Raw genomic sequence first — 23,183 nt, forward strand, 5'->3', positions numbered from 1 at the left:
GCACCTTATCAAAAGCCTTCTGGAAATCCAAGTACAGTACAGCTACCTTTATTCACAGCACAGGTTACTTCTTCAAAGAGCTCCAATAAATTGGTTAAACATGATTTCCCTTTCAAAAAACTATGTTAACACTGCCTGATTACCTTGAACTTATCTAAATGCCCTGCTATAACATATTTAATAATAGCTTGTAACATTTTCCCTGCCGGCTAACTGGCCTATAGCCTCCTGCCTCCCTCCCTTTTTGAATAAAGGAGTTACCTTCGTTAATTTGCAATCTAATGGAACCTTCCCCAAATCTAAGGAATTTTGAAAAATTAAAACCAATGCATTAACTTTCTCACTAGCCAACTCTTTTAAACCTTAAGCCCGCAATTTCAACAATTTGCTCAGTATCACTTCCTTGATTATGGTATAATCTCCCTCCCTCCTTTCAATTTCCTGATTTACAGCTATTTCTGGAATATTACTTGTATCCTCTGTCGTAGAGATGGATACAAAATACCTGTTCAATTCATCTGCCACCTCCTTATTTTCTATTACTAATTCACCAGATTCATTTTTATCAATGCTCACTAACTTTTTTCTTTTCTAAATATCTACAGAAACTCTAGTGTCTTGAAAGTTTGTTTATTAGTGTCATAAGTAATCTTACATTAACACTGCTATGAAGTTACTGTGAAAGTCCCCTAGACGCCACACTCAGATGCTTGTTTGGGTACGCTGAGGGAGAATTTAGCATGGCCAATGCACCTAACCAGCATATTTCTAATCTTTCTAGCTAGCTTTCTCGTGTTTTGTCATTTTCCCTTCCTCGTTAATCTTTTAGTCATTCTTTGCTATTTTTTATATTTTGTCCAATCTTATGACCTGCCATCCATCCTTGTGCAATTAATTGCTTTTTAAGTTTAATGCTATCTTTTAACTTTTTTTTAGCTAACCACAGAAGGGGCAGCACGGTGGCACAGTGGTTAGCACTGCTGCTTCACAGCTCCAGGGTCCCGGGTTCGATTCCCGGCTTGGGTCACTGTCTGTGTGGAGTTTGCACATTCTCCTCGTGTCTGCGTGGGTTTCTTCCGGGTGCTCCGGTTTCCTCCCACAGTCCAAAGATGTGCGGGTTAGGTTGATTGGCCATGCTAAAAAAAAAAATTGCCCCTTAGAGTCCTGAGATGCGTAGGTTAGAGGGATGTGGGGGTAGGGCCTGGGTGGGATTGTGGTCGGTGCAGACTCGATGGGCCGAATGGCCTCCTTCTGCACTGTAGGGTTTCTATGATGGGTCTTCTCTTTGGAATGTATCTGTTCTGTGTATTCTCAAATATCCCTTTAAATATATGCCACGACATCTCTATTGATATATGTCTTAACTTAATTTGCTAATTTATTTAGCTAACTCTGCTTTAATGCCCTCAGAATTATTTGAATTTAATACACTAGTCTTGGACCCACTCTTCTCTCCCTCAAACTTAATGCAGAATTCAATCATATTACGATCGCTGCTACCTCGAGGGGCCTTCACCATAGGATAATCAATTGTATCTCATTCTTCCAAGGATAAAAAGTGAGTGGCAGAATAAAAACATTGACAGAACACTGCTCGGCAATAAGTATAGCAATGAAAAAGTTGAAATGAGCATAAGCAGGTGACAAAATAGTGAAGTGATCCACTGCCAATGTACAATGATCACTCATCTTGAATGCAAACATGTTGTTTCTTACTGTCCATATTCTGTTGTTTCTTGGGGGGCCCTTTTGACTCTGGTGTTGTTAACTTTTTCAGTTCAGGGTATTCTGAAAACAAAATAGAATTTAAACCAGTAAAAACAAAATAGCAAATATCTTTTTGCTACATTCATTTTTATTTTCTTGACCTCATCACCTCTGCACCTTGATCTCTAATTTTCCTTTGCCTTTTCCAAACTCGCTGCTTATGAAATTGCCTTGTGGTGCAATATGAATGGAATGAAACGGTTTAAACAAAATCTAATTTTGTAATTGTACTATAAGGTAACTTAGTACTTCAGAATCATTGTAAAAGAAAATCAATTATTTAATCATACTGGTTAAAAAGGCATTGCACATAGGAGTCTTGAAAGCATTATTACTGCTTTTCAGCTGGCGGTTAAAACAATTTTTCACAACAATGTATAGTTGTATACCTCAATTGCATTGTAAAACAGAATATGACACTGAGCCACATAAGGAGAAATTCAATCAGATGACACAAAGCTTAGTTAATGAGCTAAGTTTTAAGGAGTTTCTTAAAGGAAGAAAGCAGGGGAGAGAGGCAGAGGGAATTTCAGAACTTAAGGCCAAAGCAACTGAAGGCATGGTCTAGATGAAGAGCAGCGTGACCTTTCCAATAACTCTGTGATGCGCTATCAATAAGGCGAAAGACTACCGATGTGCCAATACAAGTGTAGGCTTTTATTCACAACAGAATCAGGAGCAGATCCCAACAAATAACCAACCTGGACTGAACAAGGGGGAGGAGACCGCCACCTTTATACTAGGTGCCGAGGGGAGGAACCAAACTGGAAGGGGATGTGTCCAGGTATGACAAACACACACAACGATGGTCCATATAGGACAAAGGCACAACTGAGGTCCACCACATTCACCCCTTCCTTTAAAAAAACAACACGGGGGTGAAGCGGAAACAATATTACAAGTCCAGACGAACCGGTGGCTTGATCCGCCGTCGCAATCGTCGTAATGCAGGTCGCAGAGTCGTCCGAGCAGGGAGCGATGTCGGCCCAGGCTCCGTGCAGTGAGCATCGAGAGAAGGCGCCAGATGGTGTGAAGCGGACCGATCCGTCGTCCTGTCCAGTCGTCGGGTACTGTGTGGCGACGGCTCCGGTGACTCAAGCGAGCTGTACACAGGGGCGAGAGGAGTGAGCAGTGACCCTGGTGGCGTATGGGGAACCCACTGGGCATAATAGGAGAAGAAGCCCAGGCATCTCCTCAGTGCTTTGAGGGTAGTAGGGAGGGGAAGCTGCATAAGGGGACGCATACGGGCTGGGTCGGGGCCAAGGACACCATTTTCTATCACATACCCAAGGATGGCGAGGCGGCGTGTCCGGAAAACACACTTCACCTGATTATATGAGGTTCAGGAGAGTGGCCGTACGAAGGTATTTTTGTAGGTTGGCATCATGATCCTGCAGGTCATGGCCGCAGATGGTGACGTTATCCAGATACGGGAAAGCGGCCCGTAGCCCGTGCTGGTCTACCATTTGATCCATGGCCCGCTGGAAGACTGAGACCCCATTGGTGACACCAAAGGGGACTCGGAGGAACTGGTAGAGGCGGCCATCCGCCTCAAAGGCAGTATATGGGCGATCCTCCGAGCGGATAGGGAGCTGGTGGTAAGCCGATTTCAAATCGATGGTCGAGAAAACCCTATAGTGCGCGATGCGGTTGACTATGTCCGCGATACGGGGAAGAGGATACGCATCTAGTTGGGTATACCTGTTTATGGTCTGGCTGTAGTCAATCACCATGCGGTGTTTCTCCCCCGATTTAACTACGACCACTTGCGCCCTCCAGGGGCTGGTGCTGGCCTGGATAATCCCTTCCCGGAGCAAACGTTGTACCTTGGACCGAATGAAGGCCCGGTCATCCGCACTATAGCGCCTACTCTTGGTGGCTATAGGCCTACAATCTGGGGTGAGGTTATCAAATAAGGGGGGGGGGGGTGATCTTGAGGGTCGAGAGACTGCAGGTGGTGCGCGAGGGGCGCTGCAGTGACGGCGCCTTGCAGACGGAGAGCGGGGGATAAGGGCCATCATTCTGCAGGGTGATGCTCCTATGATGGCTGAGGAAATCTAACCCCAGCAGTACAGCTGCACAGATTCGCGGCAGCACGAGGAGCCGAAAACGCTCGTAGACTGTGCCCTGTACCGTCAGCGTCACCAAGCAGCACCCGAGGACCTCCACTGAGTGAGAATTCGAGGCCATGGAGATGGTCTGGCTCCAGGGTCGCACGGGAAGGGCATGTTGACACACTGTGCGAGGGTGTATAAAACTTTCTGTGCTCCCACAGTCGAACAGGCAGTTTTCTGCATGACCATTTACCTTGATCTCCATTATTGACTTAGAGAGTTGATGAGGCTGCGACTGGTCCAGGCAAATCGATGCCACCGTCGAATCCAAGAAGAATCCGTCTTCGGCCCCGTCTGATGACATCACGGATAAAGCTTCCTGCTCAGCGCGTCTTGATGCCAGTCTCAAAGATGGCGATTCCCGCGCTTCCGGTGACCGCATCAAAGATGGCGATTCCAGCGCTTCCGGTGACCGCATCAAAGATGGCGATTCCAGCACTTCCGGTGACCGCATCAAAGATGGCGATTCCCGCACTTCCGGTGACCGCATTAAAGATGGCGATTCGCGCGCAGCCGCCGCCTGCATTAAAGATGGCTGCGCCCGCGGAACACACGTGGCGCCACGAGGCTTCGGAAGCGGCTTTGCCCGGCAGACTTTAGCGAAGTGGCCTAGCTTACCGCATCCGGAGCAAATCGCATCCTTCGCCGGGCAGCGACGCCGAGGGTGCTTGGGTAGGCCGCAAAAGTAACATTTGGGCCCCGCCGGAACAGCCGTCGCAGTGGAGCCGTCGGTAGAACGAGATGCAGGGTAAGACCCGAGATTGTGAGAGGCCGCTTCTAACGTTTCAAGCATCGTGGCTGTTCTTCGGAGATCTAGGTCATCTTGTTCCAGCAGGCGCTGCCAGATGTATGTAGACTCAATGCCTGCAACATAGGCGTCACGGATCAGGTCCTCCGTGTTCTGAGCTGCTGTAACAGCCTTACAGTCACAAGCTCGAGCTAGGACCCGCAGGGCACGCAGAAATTGGGCGCACGATTCTCCTGGCTGCTGCTTGCGGGTAGTTAGGAGATGTCTGGCGTAAACCATGTTAGGGCTCTTTCGGAACTGCCCTTTTAGGAGTTCGATAGCAGCGTCCCGGAAGATTCCATAGACAGCTTCGCTTACCCGGGCACGGAGCACGTGGAGTTTAGCGTCGTCGGTGTCGATGGCCGTAGCGGTGTCGACGAATGCTTCGAAGCAGTCCAGCCAATGATCAAATTTATCAGAGGCTCCAACCTCTTGAGGGTCTAATGCTAACTTGTCGGGTTTTAGAAACTGCTCCATGCTGGTCAACTGTTGTGAATAAAATTGATGCGCTATCAATAAGGCGAAAGACTACCGATGTGCCAATACAAGTGTAGGCTTTTATTCACAACAGAATCAGGAGCAGATCCCAACAAATAACCAACCTGGACTGAACAAGGGGGAGGAGACAGCCACCTTTATACTAGGTGCCGAGGGGAGGAACCAAACTGGAAGGGGATGTGTCCAGGTATGACAAACACACACAACGGTGGTCCATATAGGACAAAGGCACAACTGAGGTCCACCACACTCTGATGTACAAAGCTTAGGATAGATCAATTAAAGATTTTGCTCATCAACTTCTCACGCTTTTCATTAGCTTTGAATTGATCTTCAATACACATAAATCATTAATAACACCTGTCACACACTTTAGCCAATTGCATTTTAGCCACTGTGCTAACAACAGAGCACAATGGAATTACATATGGCCCAGAAACATGAAAACGCAGAAGGATCCAGCAACCATTTTGTAGGGTGCCTTTGGGTATAAATAGACCATGTGCATGATTTTCCAGTTCCAGCTGCTGGGAGGATCTTCCAGTCCTGCTGAAGTTAATGGACCTTTGGCTGGCTCATTGTATCCGCTGCAGTGGAACCTGCCAAGACAGGACTGGAAAACCCTGGTCAATTGCTCTGTTACAGGCCTGAAAGGCATAAAACAGCTGAAGGTGCAGTTTCTGAATAAACATCTGCTGTCTCTTATATTCTTAGCGGAATTGAAAAACTTTGCTTCATTCTAATTGCATCAGCAAAGCTTTGTGACACCTCTGGCCAGTGCAGAGGGATTGAATAGGGAACAGAAAAATCCATCCTATGTTTTGCCACGGTATCCTCCCTTGCTATAGATACTGGCATTGATACCTGCTGTAACTGATGTTGAGAGCTGCGCTGATGGTTATGAAACTGCCGACTTATCGACTGACATAAGGCTACATTAATCTAGAATTCCTCCTCATATCAATCTCTACTTTCAAACTGTTGTGTATTGAAGTATTATAAATAACTGATGATGGCGTACAGACAAATGTCCGAAAGCACAGATTAATCTAGACCAGTGACCTAGGTTCTATATCAATATCAAAAAGTTGAAATGAAATCCATTTTTACCGTAGAACAAAATCAGTGATTTTTTCATAGTACAGTGACTAAATGAAACTGAACTCCTCACTGTTTTCCAAAGTGAAAATAGCCTTACCACAAAATTTTCAGACTCAAACACGAAACTTAATGTGTTCACATTTCTATACTATTACTGTTCACATTCACATGTAACAGCCCAGAAAATACTTAAGTTTTTGGTTACCTAACTTTTCTTAACCTTTCACCAGTATGGAAACTCATCACATATATATCTAATTCTGCAGTATGTAACCAAATGAAACTATGTTGGTACAAGTCATTAAGAAGTTTAACAACACCAGGTTACTTTAACCTGGTGTTGTTAAACTTCTTACTGTGTTTACCCCAGTCCAACGCCGGCATCTCCACATCATGACTACCATAGACACCGCAAACTGCCGGCTCCAAGTGGAGAGAATCGCCAAGAAGATCGCGCATATCGACACAGACATCAAGTTTCTACAAAGATGCAAGAACTTTAACCTGGTGTTGTTAAACTTCTTACTGTGTTTACCCCAGTCCAACGCCGGCATCTCCACATCATGGTACAAGTCATCTCAGGATGTAGTGCATTTAATTACAGCTGAAATATACTATTTGGTCTATCTTAATTCAGCCATCCAGAAACACCCTGGAGTTGTCCCACTGCGGCATTCTATTGCCTCTTCGGTGATTCCACAGCTTTTGTGTTTATACATTATCTGGATTCCACTCCATGTTTTTATCCTTACCTGGAGTCCGTTCCAAGTTTTTGTCCTATTTTGTGTGATAAAGATTTTTTTTGCCACAGCCACACATTTTACCAGTTTGAACCTGCAATTCCTTGTCCTACTCTTAATTTAGTTTGCTGTAACAATCTCAATCTACCATTTTGCATCCTACCTGGTTGGTTATTCCAGACCTTCTGGAACCCAAGAATAAGTTCCCTTTTTTTTGGAAACATTAATACTTTGATTTCTTGGGTCTACCATGACAACATTGTATGGTTTTATATGCTTGGGAAACTTTTCTAGGTAGTTTCTACCTGCTCACAAAAAACTGTTCCTCTCCTAAAACCGTGCAGTCTTTCCTAAATTAAAACAGAAAGCTTACAAATCTTATCCAGGGAAATTCAGGGGTAACCTCTGCAAAACTATTACCATTTGACTTGAACCAACATGAGTACAAACTCTCAATATGCGGGAAATAATCACACTAAAGTTACATTCATGGATAAATTTCATCCACCAAACTTCACATTGGAAGTGTTTCAGAATTTACACTCAAGTACCTCAAGAATCAAAAATACTTAAGTGTATAACATGTTGTGGATATATTTTATTTTATATGGCAGAATCCCTATTTCTCAGCAAAAAAACTACACAAATAAGGTCTCCTCCACTTCCGTAGATGATGAGGCATTGACATTACTGATATAGCCTGGGCTCCTTTTAACCAAATAACCTCTATGCTCTCACACAGAGGAGGAATAGTTTGCTTAGCTGCGATATCAAAACAGATCTATGGAATATTCCACTGACAGAAAAGTATTCTGCTGGGCAGCAAAGCCGTTACCGCTTAAAATTAAAAAAAAATGTTCCTTCAGGAGTTTGCAACTGGATGGAGACTCTGGGACAATTTGGTCTTGTGGGTGCAGAAGGCCAACAGATGTAGAAGATTGAATCAAATGCAGGCTAGTGTTTGATTTGGATTAATCATAATTCTGACTTGAACATATATACCACTGTTCTTCACCATTGGGCCAATATTGTGGAATTTCTTTCCTAACTATTCCATAAGAGGACCAGCACCAGAAGGACTGCAGCGTTTCAAGCAAAAGATACATCACAAACTTTTTGGGAAAACTAGGGTTGGACAATAAATTGTAACACAGATGGGCAATTCATTCAGCCATTCTGTGAATATTTTTTACGTCCATAGTGTGGTAAATTCACTTCACTTTCTTTAGTCAAAGGCTTTTGCCACTCTAGACTCAAGTATGTAATCACTGATCTTATGTAGAAACTGTACCCAATGCTGAAGGAAATAGTTTGAACCCTGCTGACCCAGATGCCCTTGGGGTTTAGTCATGTTAAACCATAGTTTCTTTCACTCAATGAACCTTTGGAAGGCTGATTTACCCTCTACATATCAATTTCCCATGACCTGTGACGTTAATTGCAACCAAACCAGACTCAATGAAACATGTGAGGTCACCTTTACAGTCCTCAATGTTATGCTTATTTTGTGAGTAGCAAGATCACAAATCATGGATGAAAACGTTTCTGTATCAGGAGTAACAGAATTTAAGACAAAAATAGCATATGATGCTTGTAAAAGGCTCAGTCCAAAACAAACATAAACAAATGTACTTATTTTCAAACAGATAAATCAAAAATTAATGAAGCAGAAGAGTATCCCAACATGACATTCATTTGTATGGGGGAAGGAGGGGAAAATAAAGAAATAACATATGCATTGACCTACATGCAAATTTTCTAAAATATACCTTTTGATCATCTTTATAATGACAATGATGAACAGATTGCTTCCTGCGACTCCTTACCCTTTAGCAAGCTCATCAATGTGATTGGGATGCTAAAGTAAATAACACTGTGCAAACTAAAGAAAATAGCATTTATCCTATTCAATAGCTTTGTATGTCTATAAAGTATATATAACATGCATTTTGGCAATAAGCAAAACATTTTTACAATAACCAAAAGGTGTTCATATTCAAATTTTAAAATAACTACTGCTACCTGTGCATTCCTGCAAAAAGGAGGACTGTTTTGTGTAGGTGTCCAAAGTAGGAGCTTTGCAATGACTTGTCCTCATTGTCAGTGTTGATTGATTCTCCATAAACATTCCATTCCTAATACAAAGTGGATTTCACAGTATCAAACAACACTGCAGTTGATAGTGGTAACAAATGTACATTTTTTAAAAGAAGGAACCAAGTCACCAACTTCCTCCCAATCCCACAAATTTCATAGATGATCTAATAATGTTTAATCAGGTGCTGGGAGAATAAAACATGTGGAAAAAAAACATTTATTTTTTGCATACACTGTAGTTGCCAAGTTTACATGGCCAAATATAACTGCAAATTCTTCAAATTTGTAATTTATCCAACATAGGCTCAGCAACTCATAACTTCAACTTCATAGTTTAAATGATTTACTGGCTTGAATGTTGTTATATTAGTAATAGTAAGACTGTTGACTTAAGTTATTATTGGATAAAAGTGCCAACAATTTCTGGTATCCAAACATGCGCAGTTAAATGCAGAAATCTGAGAGATCTAGTCAGTGATGCCCTGCTTCTCCACAAGGTGCATCGTTATTGTCTTCACTGACAGAATCTGCACAGATCACGATGATGGTATAGATTTAGGCCAATTACCCACGAATCTCACTGTAAAGACAGATAAAATATTATACTTGGTACAATCATAAGTAACTTATTTACACACAGTATAGCAAGTGATAACTGTTGATAAACAAAACATCTGGCCCTGAAAATGTTTCAACTGTATAGTTACATTCCCTCAGAAGGAAATGACTGCAGCAGATCTTTTTAAAAATGATAATAGTTTTTCAGTTTTTCTCTTTTAGGTCTTTCCTGCACACATGCCACAATCTTTATTTTGCTTCCTATACAACAGTTAAGAATTAATTTAAATGTAATTTATATTTCCAGATTATTAACCCATGGTTTGCAGTCTACATAGGCACAATTTCTGGACCTGGCAGAGGTTGGGACCTGCTTTCATGAGGCAGGCAGCTAATTAAGCCTTATCGATTGGTAAAGGAGGCCAGCTGGGATATTCCGGATGGACTCCAGTATCCTGACCCAATGGAGAAATTCAACTGCCTGGCAACAGGTATCTAGTAAAAGATGAGTTGCCAGAACCCCAGGCATGGTCGACTGGCCCTCTCTGCCTGCCGGGATGCAAGTGCTGTCAAAGACCATCCTGTAGAGGTATTCTTCCTGTTGCCATCCTTTAAATTTTTGAAACAAGTTGGTGAGAGGGCACTTCCATGTTACTTCCCCTTTACTGCAGCTGACTGCCCCGCTGAGCTTGGAATACCTTTTATTGGACCTCCACGTTTAAGAATGGGCACCCTGGTCAAAACTCCAATAAGTGACTGCTCCCCCTCCACTCCTCCTTCCCCAGGGATGAGTTTGAGACCTGGAAGCCATCCCGGTTCTTGCTCGCCACCACCAAAAATGAAAATTCAGCCTCGTGACTCAGTTAAAATTCTTCATTCTGACTGGTTGAAAAACCTCCCTGGTGCTTGTCTTGCTCATAGATAGCACCAATTCCCAGCATCAGGTTCAAAGTTCAAACAGATACTAGTTAATGGGAAATTTCCATAGATAAGCCCTCAAAAAAATGTTTGGGCAACTGCATGAAAGGTGAATGAGCCACTTCTTCGCTGCTCAGAGCAAAATTTGGACTATTACCTAGTTCTTTTCATTTGGAGGCAACATGGAGAAGAACTAGCTTTTTTGGATTAAATATGAAGAATGTATACATAAACTAGAAAGAGACATATCAGAGGAGATCTTAGAAGTATATAATGGTATTTCTACAGTGGAACCCATTTAACTGTGATGGCAGGTTGCATTCTGACTTTTCACATCACCATCAATAAAACTAAGTTTCCAGTGGGTTCTCCAGCGCATTCATGTAACGGCAGCAGATGACCTGTCGGAACCCCAGAAAATGGCATAAGCGCTGTTTTCACAGCTTTTCCACCAAAGTTGTAGCAGACAACTGGGAAATCTTGCACGGAAATTCACTTGGCATCTCTCTGATCCTGGAAACAGTACTGTCAACAGGCCTTGTCATGCAGGTGCAGGTTCATAGAATCATTACTGTGCAGAAGGAGGCCACTTGGCCCTTCGTGCCTGCACTGACAACAATCCCACCCAGGTCCTATCCCCGTTCCCACACAATTCAAATAAAACACAGAAGTAATGCAAAAGTTTCAGATAATTAATAGATCACAAAATAATCCTAGGCAATACTTTCAGATATGTAAGACTGCAGAACAAGACAACATGGGTTCTAGATTCTGAGGCACATGCTAAGAACAGGTATCAGGAGGTGCGTCAGTAGATGGTAATCAACAGTTTGAACAGGATGGTAGGAATCGAGGATGAGGCTGACACATTGCATTTATTCATAAAATCCAAATACTATACTATGAAAATAGTAGGCTTAGTATTCTCAAAGGATGAAATCAAATGGGCCAGAGGACCTTTTCAATCGTGAACAAGATTTATCCACAAGTTAAAATCTAATAATAGCCTGTAACATAAATAAATTGACATATTGTTATGTCAAGAAACATTTTTGGGTTTGTAAAATAAATTAGAACCAATGTTCAACCAATATACGATATATATGAAGGGTAATCCTTCCAAGTCATGACAGATACTTTCCCAAAAAAGTAAACTGGTTGTGCAAATGAACATACGAAGCAATGTTATTGCAATATTGTTCGATAATATACTTTGATAAAGGCAGGAAGGATATAATAAACATTGCATAATTTGTCTTTACTTGTGTATGACTCACAAAAGTCTTTACAACAATAATTTAATGCAACAAAATTGCGGAAAAACAGTGTACTAATCATTAAAATGAGGGTTATGCCCTCAAATCTTTTACTGGTTCGATTTGAACTGTAGAATAAATTAAGATAGAAAGCAAATATTCTGGAATTTACAAGCACTTCCAGCAAGAGGTAAGATATAGTTAGTTATTAGATGAATATAATTAAGCTATTGAGGCTTTCCTAATAAATTGCGTGAAGTTGAATTTCCATAAAAACTTGGGAGTCCAACTGACCATTATAATACTGATCTCTCTCCCTCTTCATTTAATGTGCTCACTTGTCTGATGATTGCTAATCATGGATCAATGAAATCACAATTGTAGAAGAGATAGACCCCTGGCAATCATAGAAACCCAACAGTGCAGAAAGAGGCCATTCGGCCCATCGAGTCCGCACCAACCACAATCCCACCCAGGCCCCACTCCCATATCCCTACACATTTACCCACTAATCCTTCTAATCTACGCATCTCAGGACACTAAGGTGCAATTTTAGCATGGCCAATCAACCTAACCCGCACATCTTTGGACTATTTATTGGCACTAATAAAAACCATACTCTAACCATCTGAGCCACCAGGCCCGTTATTACAAACATATACATAACTTTACAATTTTGATCTGATTCAGACTAAAGATAAATCAAAATTCAGTTGAAGCCTGTGTGAGGAGAAAACCTCTGTGAAATGCTAAATAAACATGGACTAATAAAGGAAACCAATATGGATTTGTTAAGGGCAGATGATACATGAATAATTTGAGATTGTGATGAGATAAATGAGAGGATAGATGAGGGTAGTTGAGTTGATGTGCATACCTGGAGCAGCAGCGAACATGGAAAGAATCAAAGACAGCAGGGAGAAGATAAATTAAAGCCCAGGGTTGGAGACCATTGCTTACCTGGAGTGAGAGTCAGGAACAGCAATGGACCAAGGCACACACGTTTAAGAAAGGAAGAGGAGAAATCAAACTGCAACATCACAGGAGGGCCATGAGTTGATTGGCTGATGAATATTGCAATTGTATATCCCCCAAGTCCAAAATCATGTGCTTAATCTAAGGAACTGGGAAATATTTTTAAATACTTTTTCTAAATAAGATGACATTTCAGTCAACTTCTACATATTTAAGTGACATCAACAGGAAAGAAGTGAGTGAGTGACTAGTGAGTTGTTCTTTTAAAGCAGTAATGTTTATCATCTAGGATACCAAAGCTGTGAAAAGTCTGACTGTTGCCAGAAAGAGAGATGGTGTTGGTGGCTAGGGAATGGCAATTGTGGCAGTGATCCAACACAATTGCTTCAGTCTTCCCAATATTAAGTGGTAAAATTTTTGCTCACCCAGTATTGATGTTGTCTGACAAGTTAGAGGTAGCAGAGAGGTTTAGTGAGGTGATAAGGTATGTCAGTATACATGTGAAAACTGACATTGTATTCACAGATGACGTTGTGAGGCATATGTAGATGAGAAATAGAAGAGTACTAAGGATAGATCCTTCGGGGACACCAGAGGTAACTGACAGGTAAAGGAGGATAGTGACAGGGACAGCCTTTTGTCACAGTCATGTAAAATGTCATTTGTACTTTGATAAAAGTACAGTGATTGAAGGTATGCAAATATGGAGTTCCAAGGAGGATGGACATGGACTTTGGTAGTAACACATTCAAGGAAAGTGAGGTTGGAAATGGGCTAGTGGTTTGCAAGGTTGGAAGGTGAAGAGCTATTCTTTTTGAAGTGAGAGCTGTTGGCAGATTTGAAGGAGAGCGGGACAGTACAGGAGATAGAAGAGTAACTAGAGAAAAGAACAATTTGGGACTAGGGCAGGAGGTAACTTTAGAGGAAGTTTGGCTGATTGAGGGAGCAAAGTGGCAAAAGCAGCTGGTTGGACTTGGTGACAAATAAGTCCATGTGTTCCTCACACTTGTGCTGGTGGAAAGGATAGAAGAAACAAGGAGGAGGGGTTTAGGAAGATGATTTGCATCATACAAAAAGCCAAGAGCTATCTTTGAATTCCCAGATGATCCTGGAATAGTGAATAATTTTGATAGACAATGCAGGACCTGGTAGTACTTCATGTTGTCCAACCAAATTTGGCCGTGACTGATTAAACCAGTTATCCACCATAGCCTTTCAATCTGGACCCCTTGAACTTAAAGGAAGAGAGATGAAGGCCATGCCAACTTGCATGGCCAGAGTGAGAGACAGTAATGCTTTTGTGGGCACTGGGGTACCAAAAGTGGATGCGATGGTGTAGCTGAGCAGATCAACAATCACAGAAATGTTGTGGTGGATTAGAAACCAACACTGCATTACAAACAATAAAAATGCTCAAATTAACGCAATTCTATATGATGATGCTCAATACTGCATGCCAGATAACAATGCATTAATTCCTTTACTTTGCACACAAAAAACACTTGCGCTTCTTTTAACTATACCATGATTTCTATACAATTTTTATACTTGCAATTTGTATCAACATTATTATAAAACACACAGTGCATCCCAGCTACATTGACAAAACTACCCTCCTCCAAATAACAACAAATCAACCTTTATGTTGTGTTGTATAATCAATTGGTACATAAATCAGCCAAGTCTAATATTCTGTACTGGATTCAAATATCAGGCAACATTTCACTTCAATCAGAATCTTATTGACTGAATGCCCTTTAAACTTGGAGGTCCTGTGAATTTTAAATGATAATTAGACAAACATGCCTCACAAATGGACATTGAGAATTTTTTTTATGGCATTGTTACTCCAGACTCAGATATTAATCTGTGTTAAATTCAATAAATTGTTTGCACTTTATGTATCAAAGTGACTTAATACCAGATCACTGGATGACATACTGCACATGAAGATATTTATTGTGCTTTGTTAAAATGTCATGCTATACTACAAGTTAGATTTCCATGGGTTCCCAGTACCCCAGCACTAGGCAGGAACAACTCAGTCAAAGTTTATTATTGTCTTTGAATGTCGGCTCAGCAGTACTTCAGCATAGATCTGTCTCCTCAGTAATGCAGAGCTAGAGTAGAAGGGGCAAGATATTTAAGTTGCAGGTCAGCAGCAGTGTGCAGAACCTCCATGAACTATCTGTCTGGTTGCTGGTGCAGGTCAGTAGACAAAAAGGCACAAAATGGTAGTTTTAAGGGATTTATATTTGTGTGGGTAAACATTAGAAATAAGATACAGTTTCAGGTGGGTTTAATTATAGTTAAATTCATGCTGGACAAAGGTGTTTGTATGTGTTGGGGTTGGTTAAGTTCCAACTGTTTCTCTATTGTGCTCAGAGACGTCTATGAAGAATAATTACAGTTGAAGGGATGTTGCTTAGCAACAGGAGGCCCACTACCCAGAGAGAGGGTCTTCCTTTGTTCTTAGTTTTAACTGGAAGCCGGAGGACCAATGGAGACAGATCATTGAGGAGTGAATAGTTCTCAATTCTGCCAGAAGCTGGACAGGACAAGGGAATTGCAAAGATGCGGGCTTCCTAAGAAACAAGATACAGTCCAGACAACTAGGGAACTGGGGCAGAAAGAAGATTTCAGATGACTGAAGTTAAGTGAACAGAGACTAAGGTATTGTTCAGAAGAATTCACGGAAGAGTAAACAAAGTGCTCTGAGTTAAAGAGACAATCGCATTAACTAGGAAAATCAAAATGTTTGAGGTCATTTTAATCAGAGTCTGGGAATCAAGAGTTAAAGCAATTATGACAATTTGGACAGCAGTCAAGACAAAGAAATCCTAAAGAGATTGGTGTAAATTCCTGGACTATATTCGCTGTTAAAAGTGGAGTGATAGCTTTATTTAAACGTGTCATTTGGAAATCCTGGACTGGATTTCAGAATGCAAACTGCTGTGGGAAGCATTATTTAGAGAGATTTTAAAGCATGTTTTTGGGATGGAGTGTGGTAGTCATCTGGGGGAATTCTGAAAAACTAACTTGGGTTCAGAGAGTAGTGTATACCTGACCACAGTGATCTAGTGTGCATCAAATGGACTTTGTGTGTTAATGAGACCAGTGTAGATTAAGATATAATTAGTTATCGGTGTTAATCTTAAAACTGGTGTGAAATTAAACTAAGTGGGGAGCAAAGAAGTATTGTATTATAATCAAATTTTTCCATGTTTGAAAATGTTTTTTCCTTGTTGTTAAAACTAATTAGCGGTCCTGTGACCTTGTTCCTCGATGTTTGATAAAAGAAAAGTAAATATAGAATAGAATATAGAATAGAATATAGAAACCCTACAGTGCAGAAGGAGGCCATTTGGCCCATCGAGTCTGCACCGACCACAATCCCACCCAGGCCCTATCCCCACATATTTACCCGCTAATCCCTCTAACCTACACATCTCAGGACTCTAAGGGGCAATTTTTAACCTAGCCAATCAACCTAACCTAAAGTTACGTATTTTGAGCCAGGATTTCATTCTGAGACCTTCTCGTCCCATTACAATACCAGCTGGGATTGTAACAGGTATTTATTCAGTTCTTTAATGTAAAACTCACTCATCTTATGATCAAAGTTAATTTTATTTGTATTTGTACTAAAATGAGTCTTTGGATCAATTTGAGCAACAGCAGCCTCAAATAATCCATCAGCAATCACATTTAAAAATCCTACTGTTAATTTATTCACCTTGCACAAAATAGACATTTTAGCTACGTTCACAACTTAATGAAAAAGATTACAGTTACATTTATCCTTCTCCAGGTCCCTCCAAGATTTGCTTAATTGCTTGGTTAATTGGGAATGCAACAAAATTCAGAAAAAACAGCATTTAATGCAAAACTACAACTCTCAAACTGTAATTTCTGTCACAAGAAGCAAATACTTTACATTCCCAGTTGATAGGCTTCTCGAGTGGCCAAGATGCCAAAGACTTCACCCACATTGCTTTGCATGCTCCCATCAACAGCCTGACACCTGGTGGTGAGCTGCCTTCTTTAACTGCAGTAAGAAGTTCACAACACCAAGTTAAAGTCCAACAGGTTTATTTGGTAGCACAAGCCACTAGCTTTCGGAGTGCTGCCCCTTCGTCAGGTGAGTGGGAGTTCTGGTCACAAACAGGGCGTATAAAGACACAAACTCAATTTACAAAATAATGGTTGGAATGCGGGTCTTTACAGGTAATCAAGTCTTAAAGGTACAGACAATGTGAGTGGAGAGAGAGTTAAGCACAGGTTAAAGAGATGTGTATTGTCTCCAGCTAAGACAGTTAGTGAGATTTTGCAAACCCAGGCAAGTCTTCTTTAACTGCTGCAGTGCATGTGGTATAGGTACGCCCATTAATAGTTCTCCAAATCTTCCAGTCCTGCCCACAACGATGCCCACTGGTGTTGGAGCCAGAAAATCCTTTGTCTCCCAATAACTTCCACAAGCTCTCTCTCTCTATTTCCCGCTGACTGTTACAGATTCCCTGGCAGGATTTACCGCCCAAGTCCTGTGATGGGGGCAGGAAGTGTGAGTGCAGTTCACCACGGAACCCAGTGGAAAATGGAGTCAATTTTCACAATCCTGGGCTTATGGAACTCAAAGTTTCCTCAGCATTGTTCTGGGAGGACAGGAAGTCGTGCACTCCACCATCATATCCAGGCATTAACTTAAAAGGCAGCAGAACAGATATCGCTTTGACAAAGGGTCGTCTGGACTCAAAACATCAGATCTTTTCTCTCCTTACAGATGCTGCCAGACCTGCTGAGATTTTCCAGCATTTTCTCTTTTGGTCTCAAATCCCAACATCCGCAGTAATTTGCTTTTATTTAGGACAGACATGGCTTTATTGCATTCTCAACTATGGACCAGGACATGGACTAACGAACCCACATGCACCGGCACCCAGATTCAGTGATGCTTCATTGGCAGCACTGCTGAATGCAGAGGAGGAGAGGAGGAATGTCCTCTATCTGAGGGATGGAAGGAGGATCCCTGCTTAGCTCCTGAACCCTGCATTGGAGGCAGTCACCAGGGTGGTGAATACCAGTGGCATTCACATGAGGGCAGCCTTGCTGTGTAGGAAAAAGGATGAATGACATCGTCTGTGCCAGCAGGGTAAGTAAACTCTCTATGCCGCATACTCACTTCACTGAATGGGAACTGGAACACAGGCCTCAATGGCAAGGCCGTTATCAATGCTGCCCATACATAAAAGTGCACCTAATGCGTGGTGCCTCATAGTCCCACTACAGTCCAGGTAGAGCCGACTCTAGGTTTTTCGCTCTGTATGGCCCTGCCCAACTACCGTGTGTGTGTGGGGTTGGGAGGGGGGGGGGGGGGGGGGGGGGGGGGGGCTGGTGGGAGAGGGGGGGAAGAGAAAGTGGGGGGCACTGGCATAGAGGGCAGCAGCATTTGCTGCTGATGCCATGTCTCTGTCAACCTTATTCTTCTTCTGCATGAGCCCAGTGCATTGCCAAAGAACCCTTGTGGCACACAACAGCCAGTGGATTGTTAGTGAATAATGGCATCATACATATCCCATCTGAATCCTAATTGCTCTCAATCTATCTTCACTCCTTCCACAGGACAAATTAACACACAAGGAGCAGAAGAGAGAGAGAGGGGAGGGGGGTGGGGGGGAAGAGAATGGCTGCTCTCCAGCACCTCACGCCATTCGAAGAGTGGTCTGCCAAACTGACTGGGGAGATTCAGGACCATTTCAGGTACAGACGGCGAGGTTGGTGTCCAGCCTCCATCCAGTAAGGAGCATACTTACTGCTTTGACATAGAAACCCAAGGGTCATGCTTGGTGCCAGGTTGGAGGCAGCCCTTGCAGTTACTCACACCCGCCTCTTTTGATTACAGGTACCAGCAAGAACAGGGGACTCCAAAACCAAGTCCAATGCCAACTCCAGGTCTAGTCCGCAGAGGACCGAGGAGGATAAGGACAACAAAGACATTTTACCTGTAGAGCCATCATTTCAGTCATCTACACCATGCACCAGTCCAAAGACACATACCTTGTGTGTATTAGATCTAATTCAGGCAGAGTTTCACACTCTAGTGGTCACCTCACTGACATGTGCCTGCAGCAGAAGGAGGCAGGGACAGCCAGGGACACCAGCATTTGGAGGACTGCTGGAGAAGATGTTTTATCTAAGTCTGAGTCAGATGATGAGCTTTTGGAAGCACTGCCAGACAAGCTACCAGAGATGAAGCGAGAGATGGCGGGGGTGGGGGGGTTAGAATCATCAGGCGTAAGTGAAAGAGGCCCTCAACAGATTGGCACGTGAAGCAGAGGAGTCCGTTCACCTGCTGGCTACTGAAATACTGCCAACATGTGAGTGCACCAAGATCTCCATGGAGAGGGTGGTGGACACCTTCGAGAACCTGGTCCAGCAGAATGTCCAATTTCTACTGGAGATGTTTGCAGACCTGCACTCCATCACCATTGCCATTAGTGAGCTTTTGCAGTGGCTACAGAACAGGATGGAGGACCTCAATCTCCCTCCAGGTGCTCTGGAGGTCCTTGCTAGAGTCGATGTAGCAGTGTTATGCGCTTTGGTGGCAATAGTATTTACAGCCAATGAAGTACTTTTGCCACTGATGTAGTGTAGCAAATGTGGCAGCTAATTTGCACACAACAAATTCACAGAGTAATGTCATAAAAACCAGTCAATCTGTTCTTGATTGATAAATATTGGGATGACACTGAATCCTGAGGTGAATTCCCTTTCTCTCCTTCAAAATAGTGCCATGGGATCTTTTTCATCTCTCCAATAGGGCAAATATGGCTTCAATATAGCATCTCAGCTGAAAGACAGCTGCTTCAACAGTGTAGCATTCATTCAGTGGTGTACTGAAGTTCAGCCTTGATTTTTATGCTCATGTCCTAGTGTGGGAATTGAAACTGGAACCTTCTGACTCAGGAGCTTGTGGATCCTTTCATGCAATTTGAACTGGATTATGTAAAATGATTGAAAGGTAAGCCATGTTGATTTGATTTATTGTCACATGTATTCGTTTACAGTGAAAAGTATTGTTTTTTGCATGCTATCCAGAAAGCATACCGTACATAGAGGAAAGGAGAGGGTGCAGAATGTAGTGTTACAGTTATAGCTAGGGTGTAGAGAAAGATCAACTTAATATAAGGTCGGTCCATTCAAAAGTCCGACAGCAGCAGGGAAGAAGCTGTTCTTGAGTTGGTTGGTACGTGTTCTCAGACTTTTGTATCTTCTACCCGGCGGAAGTTTGGCATCTTATAAAACCAGGACATGTGCAGTAAATGCCAACACAATTCTTTGAAGTGGAATTATTATACACATGAATAGATTTGTAAATGCTTTTCATACTTAATGAATTTACATGGAAAATTTAAGATTATCTACAAAGAAAACATTGCACTCCTTTCCAGCCCAATAAATCCTTCCTAAGGTGTGGTACCCAGAACTGCTCACAAAACGTAAGGTATGATGTCACCAGGGCTTTGTACAACTCACGGATGACTTCTACCTTCTTGTATTTTATATGTCCAAATATAAAGGCCAGAATTCCACTAGCATTTTTGATTATATTTTTGTACCTGTTCATGACATTTTAATGATCTGTATCCTGGACCCCCAAATCTCTTTGGACCTCTATGGTTTCTGGCTTTTTACCGTTCAGAAAATACCCACTCTATCTTTTTGGGACCAAAGTGCATAACCTCACTTTTGCCCACATCGAAATCCATTTGCCACAGTTTTGCCCATTCACTTAATCAAAAATGTCTATTTATAATTTCTACCTAGACTGCTTACAATGCTGCTTATCTTTGTGTCGTTGGAATATTTGGAGATGTGCATCTCTATCGCATCATCTAAGTCGTTAATGAATACAGTGAATAGTTGAGACCCAACATAAATCCTTGCTGGATACCATTCGTTACATCCTGCCAATTAGAATACCTGCCCATTATCTTTACTTTCTTCGTTCTGCCAATTTCCTAACTAGGTCAATAATTTGCCTTCATTTCCATGAACCTCACTTACAGTTTCTAGAGTGCCATCTGAAAGCCCATATAGAAAATCTCTGCGCATTACTTTATCACTTTTTTAAAAAGTTTAAGCAGATTCATCAGGATTTACTTACCCTTTACAAATCTATGCTTGCTCCCTCTGATGGAAATTTCAGTGTTCAGTCACCTTATCCTTAATTATAGGTTTTGGCAATTTCCTGACAAGGAATGTGAGGTTAACTAATTTCCCTCTCTAAACCTTTCTTAAAGGATAAGGGAAAAATAGGACACGGCTTGAGCAGCATCACTGACTGCTCTCCGGGCACATTGGATGCTATTCAACAGAAATGTGGCACATGAGCACAGAATTATAATTAATTTCCTGTTACTGAGGCAATTTTTTCAGGTATGTAATGTTACCCTTTCAGCCTTGTTCTCCAAAGCGCTGGTATTCAGCTCACTTACCCATGTCCTGTGCATTGTGTTCACACACTGGAACTTGCTGTGTTTCTCTTCTATACGGTTACTTGTTTCTACTAAGTTTTCTAACTACCACTACTAAGTTGGGATAGTTCAGGTAGTCACAACTCTTAATTGCCCTGCAATCCAATATCAACAGACGATCCAAATCTTAGAGTGAGATTGGGCCGGGCGCTAAGTCTGAATATTGGCTGGCCACAGCGTATCCTTGAAGCTACCTTGAAACATGCTCTAGTTCTGTTATTTTATTAATGAGATTTAATGAGATTCATAATGTGATTTATACGAATGGAATTCAAGGATAAAAGATAAAGATGCTACCTGAATTACAGAAGCCACTCACCTTAAATCATCCATAACAGTTTGAAAAAATATCAATAACAAGCTCGATAAGATTTATAATGGAAGATTCAGTTCAATATTACTAGGCTCAGCGCAAGTCCAATTGGACAGATACGGAGAAATTTCTTCTCATAACAATGGCAAGTAATTTCCTTTCACATTGAGAATATTTTAGTATCTCATAGGTATTTTATTTTTAAACTAGTATGTGAAGAATCAAGGCCAATCTTCCCCCCGACACGTAAAGTCTGTATTTTTGAGCAAGTTATACCCCAGAGAGAAAGTTCTATCTAAATATCCACAAATTATTGGTAATCAAACAAAATTCCAGAATGTTCATCTATCCCTTGCTATTCAGCTCTAACTTACTGTCCTCCACAGTTAACATTCCCTATGTCCAAAACAAGGAACAATTTTCCTTTTGGAGTACTTTATCATCTCATTTGAGACTTAATTCTGTAGCTCCAATCTCATTCTTCACCAGATATTTATCCAATTTCTTTTTGAAAGATTGAACAAATATAGTATAACCAACTTCTGATGTGGTTCTGCTCTACTCATCCACTTTGCCCTTTAGTTGAAATTAAATGTTCTAGTTCTACATCATCCATGTCATTCAGCATTTCAAAAAAGTGGATCACTTACTCTCTTACTGTTTTTCCTGCAATAAAATCAAGTCGCACTGCACAAATCTTTTCCCATAACTTAAGAATCCTAATTCCTGCAATCATCTTTCATATTCTATTACACATCAGATCTCCCATGCATCAGCATTTTTGAAAGAAAATGTGCCCAAAATTGTACACAATATGCTAACTATACATAGAATATACAGTACAGAAACAGGCCATTCAGCCCAACAGGTCTGTGTTTGTGTTACACAAACCTTCTCCCACCTGAAACATTTATTTTTGCATCTATCTATCTATCCATACAGTTCATTTAACAATTTAGCACATACTTTATGCATACAGTAACCTAAGGCTGACGCTCCAGTGCAATACTGAAGGAATGCTGTACTGTTGGAGGTGCCATCTTTCAGATGAGGGATAAATTGAGGCACCATCCACTGCATGGGTGGATGTAAAGAATCCTATGGCACTATTTTGAAGAAGAGTAGAGGAGCCATCCCGGAGGTCCTAGCCAATATACATCCCTCAATCAACATGGCACAAGAAAAATCTGATTGCTATCACATTACTATTTGTGGGAGTTTGCTCTGTGCAAATTGACTGCCGGGTTTCCTATATTACAACAGTGACAAACTTGAAAAGTACTTCATTGGTTATAAAACACTTTGAGATGTCCAGTAGTGAAGAAGAGCATGATATGAATTCTCTTTTTTTATTCAATAGTAATCATTCTCAAAATGCCAGAATGGAAAATCTTATACCAACATTTTATAATAGGTAAAGCCTTATTAACTTTTAGCATCACAGACTCTTGGTGAATCAACTGAATCAAGGTATTTTTTGGGGGAAAAAATCCACCATTTTCCTCAGTTAGAAATAGAAATTTCT

The 23,183-nt window shown here is 41.6% G+C and overlaps 1 protein-coding gene across 1 annotated transcript in view; it reads right to left on the reverse strand.

The window, feature by feature from the left end:
- Window positions 1-23,183, reverse strand: part of LOC144503394 (uncharacterized) — a 76,076-nt gene that overhangs the window by 26,649 nt on the left and 26,244 nt on the right. Inside the window, exons 4-5 of the mRNA XM_078227704.1 lie at window positions 9,030-9,142; window positions 1,717-1,788 (exon numbers count right to left, since the gene is read on the reverse strand). Of these exons, the coding sequence (XP_078083830.1) occupies window positions 1,717-1,788; window positions 9,030-9,142 (185 nt within the window). The remainder of the gene's footprint in view (window positions 1-1,716; window positions 1,789-9,029; window positions 9,143-23,183) is intronic.

The sequence above is a fragment of the Mustelus asterias genome, chromosome 14 (genome assembly GCF_964213995.1).
Source record: "Mustelus asterias chromosome 14, sMusAst1.hap1.1, whole genome shotgun sequence".
NCBI lineage: Eukaryota > Metazoa > Chordata > Chondrichthyes > Carcharhiniformes > Triakidae > Mustelus > Mustelus asterias.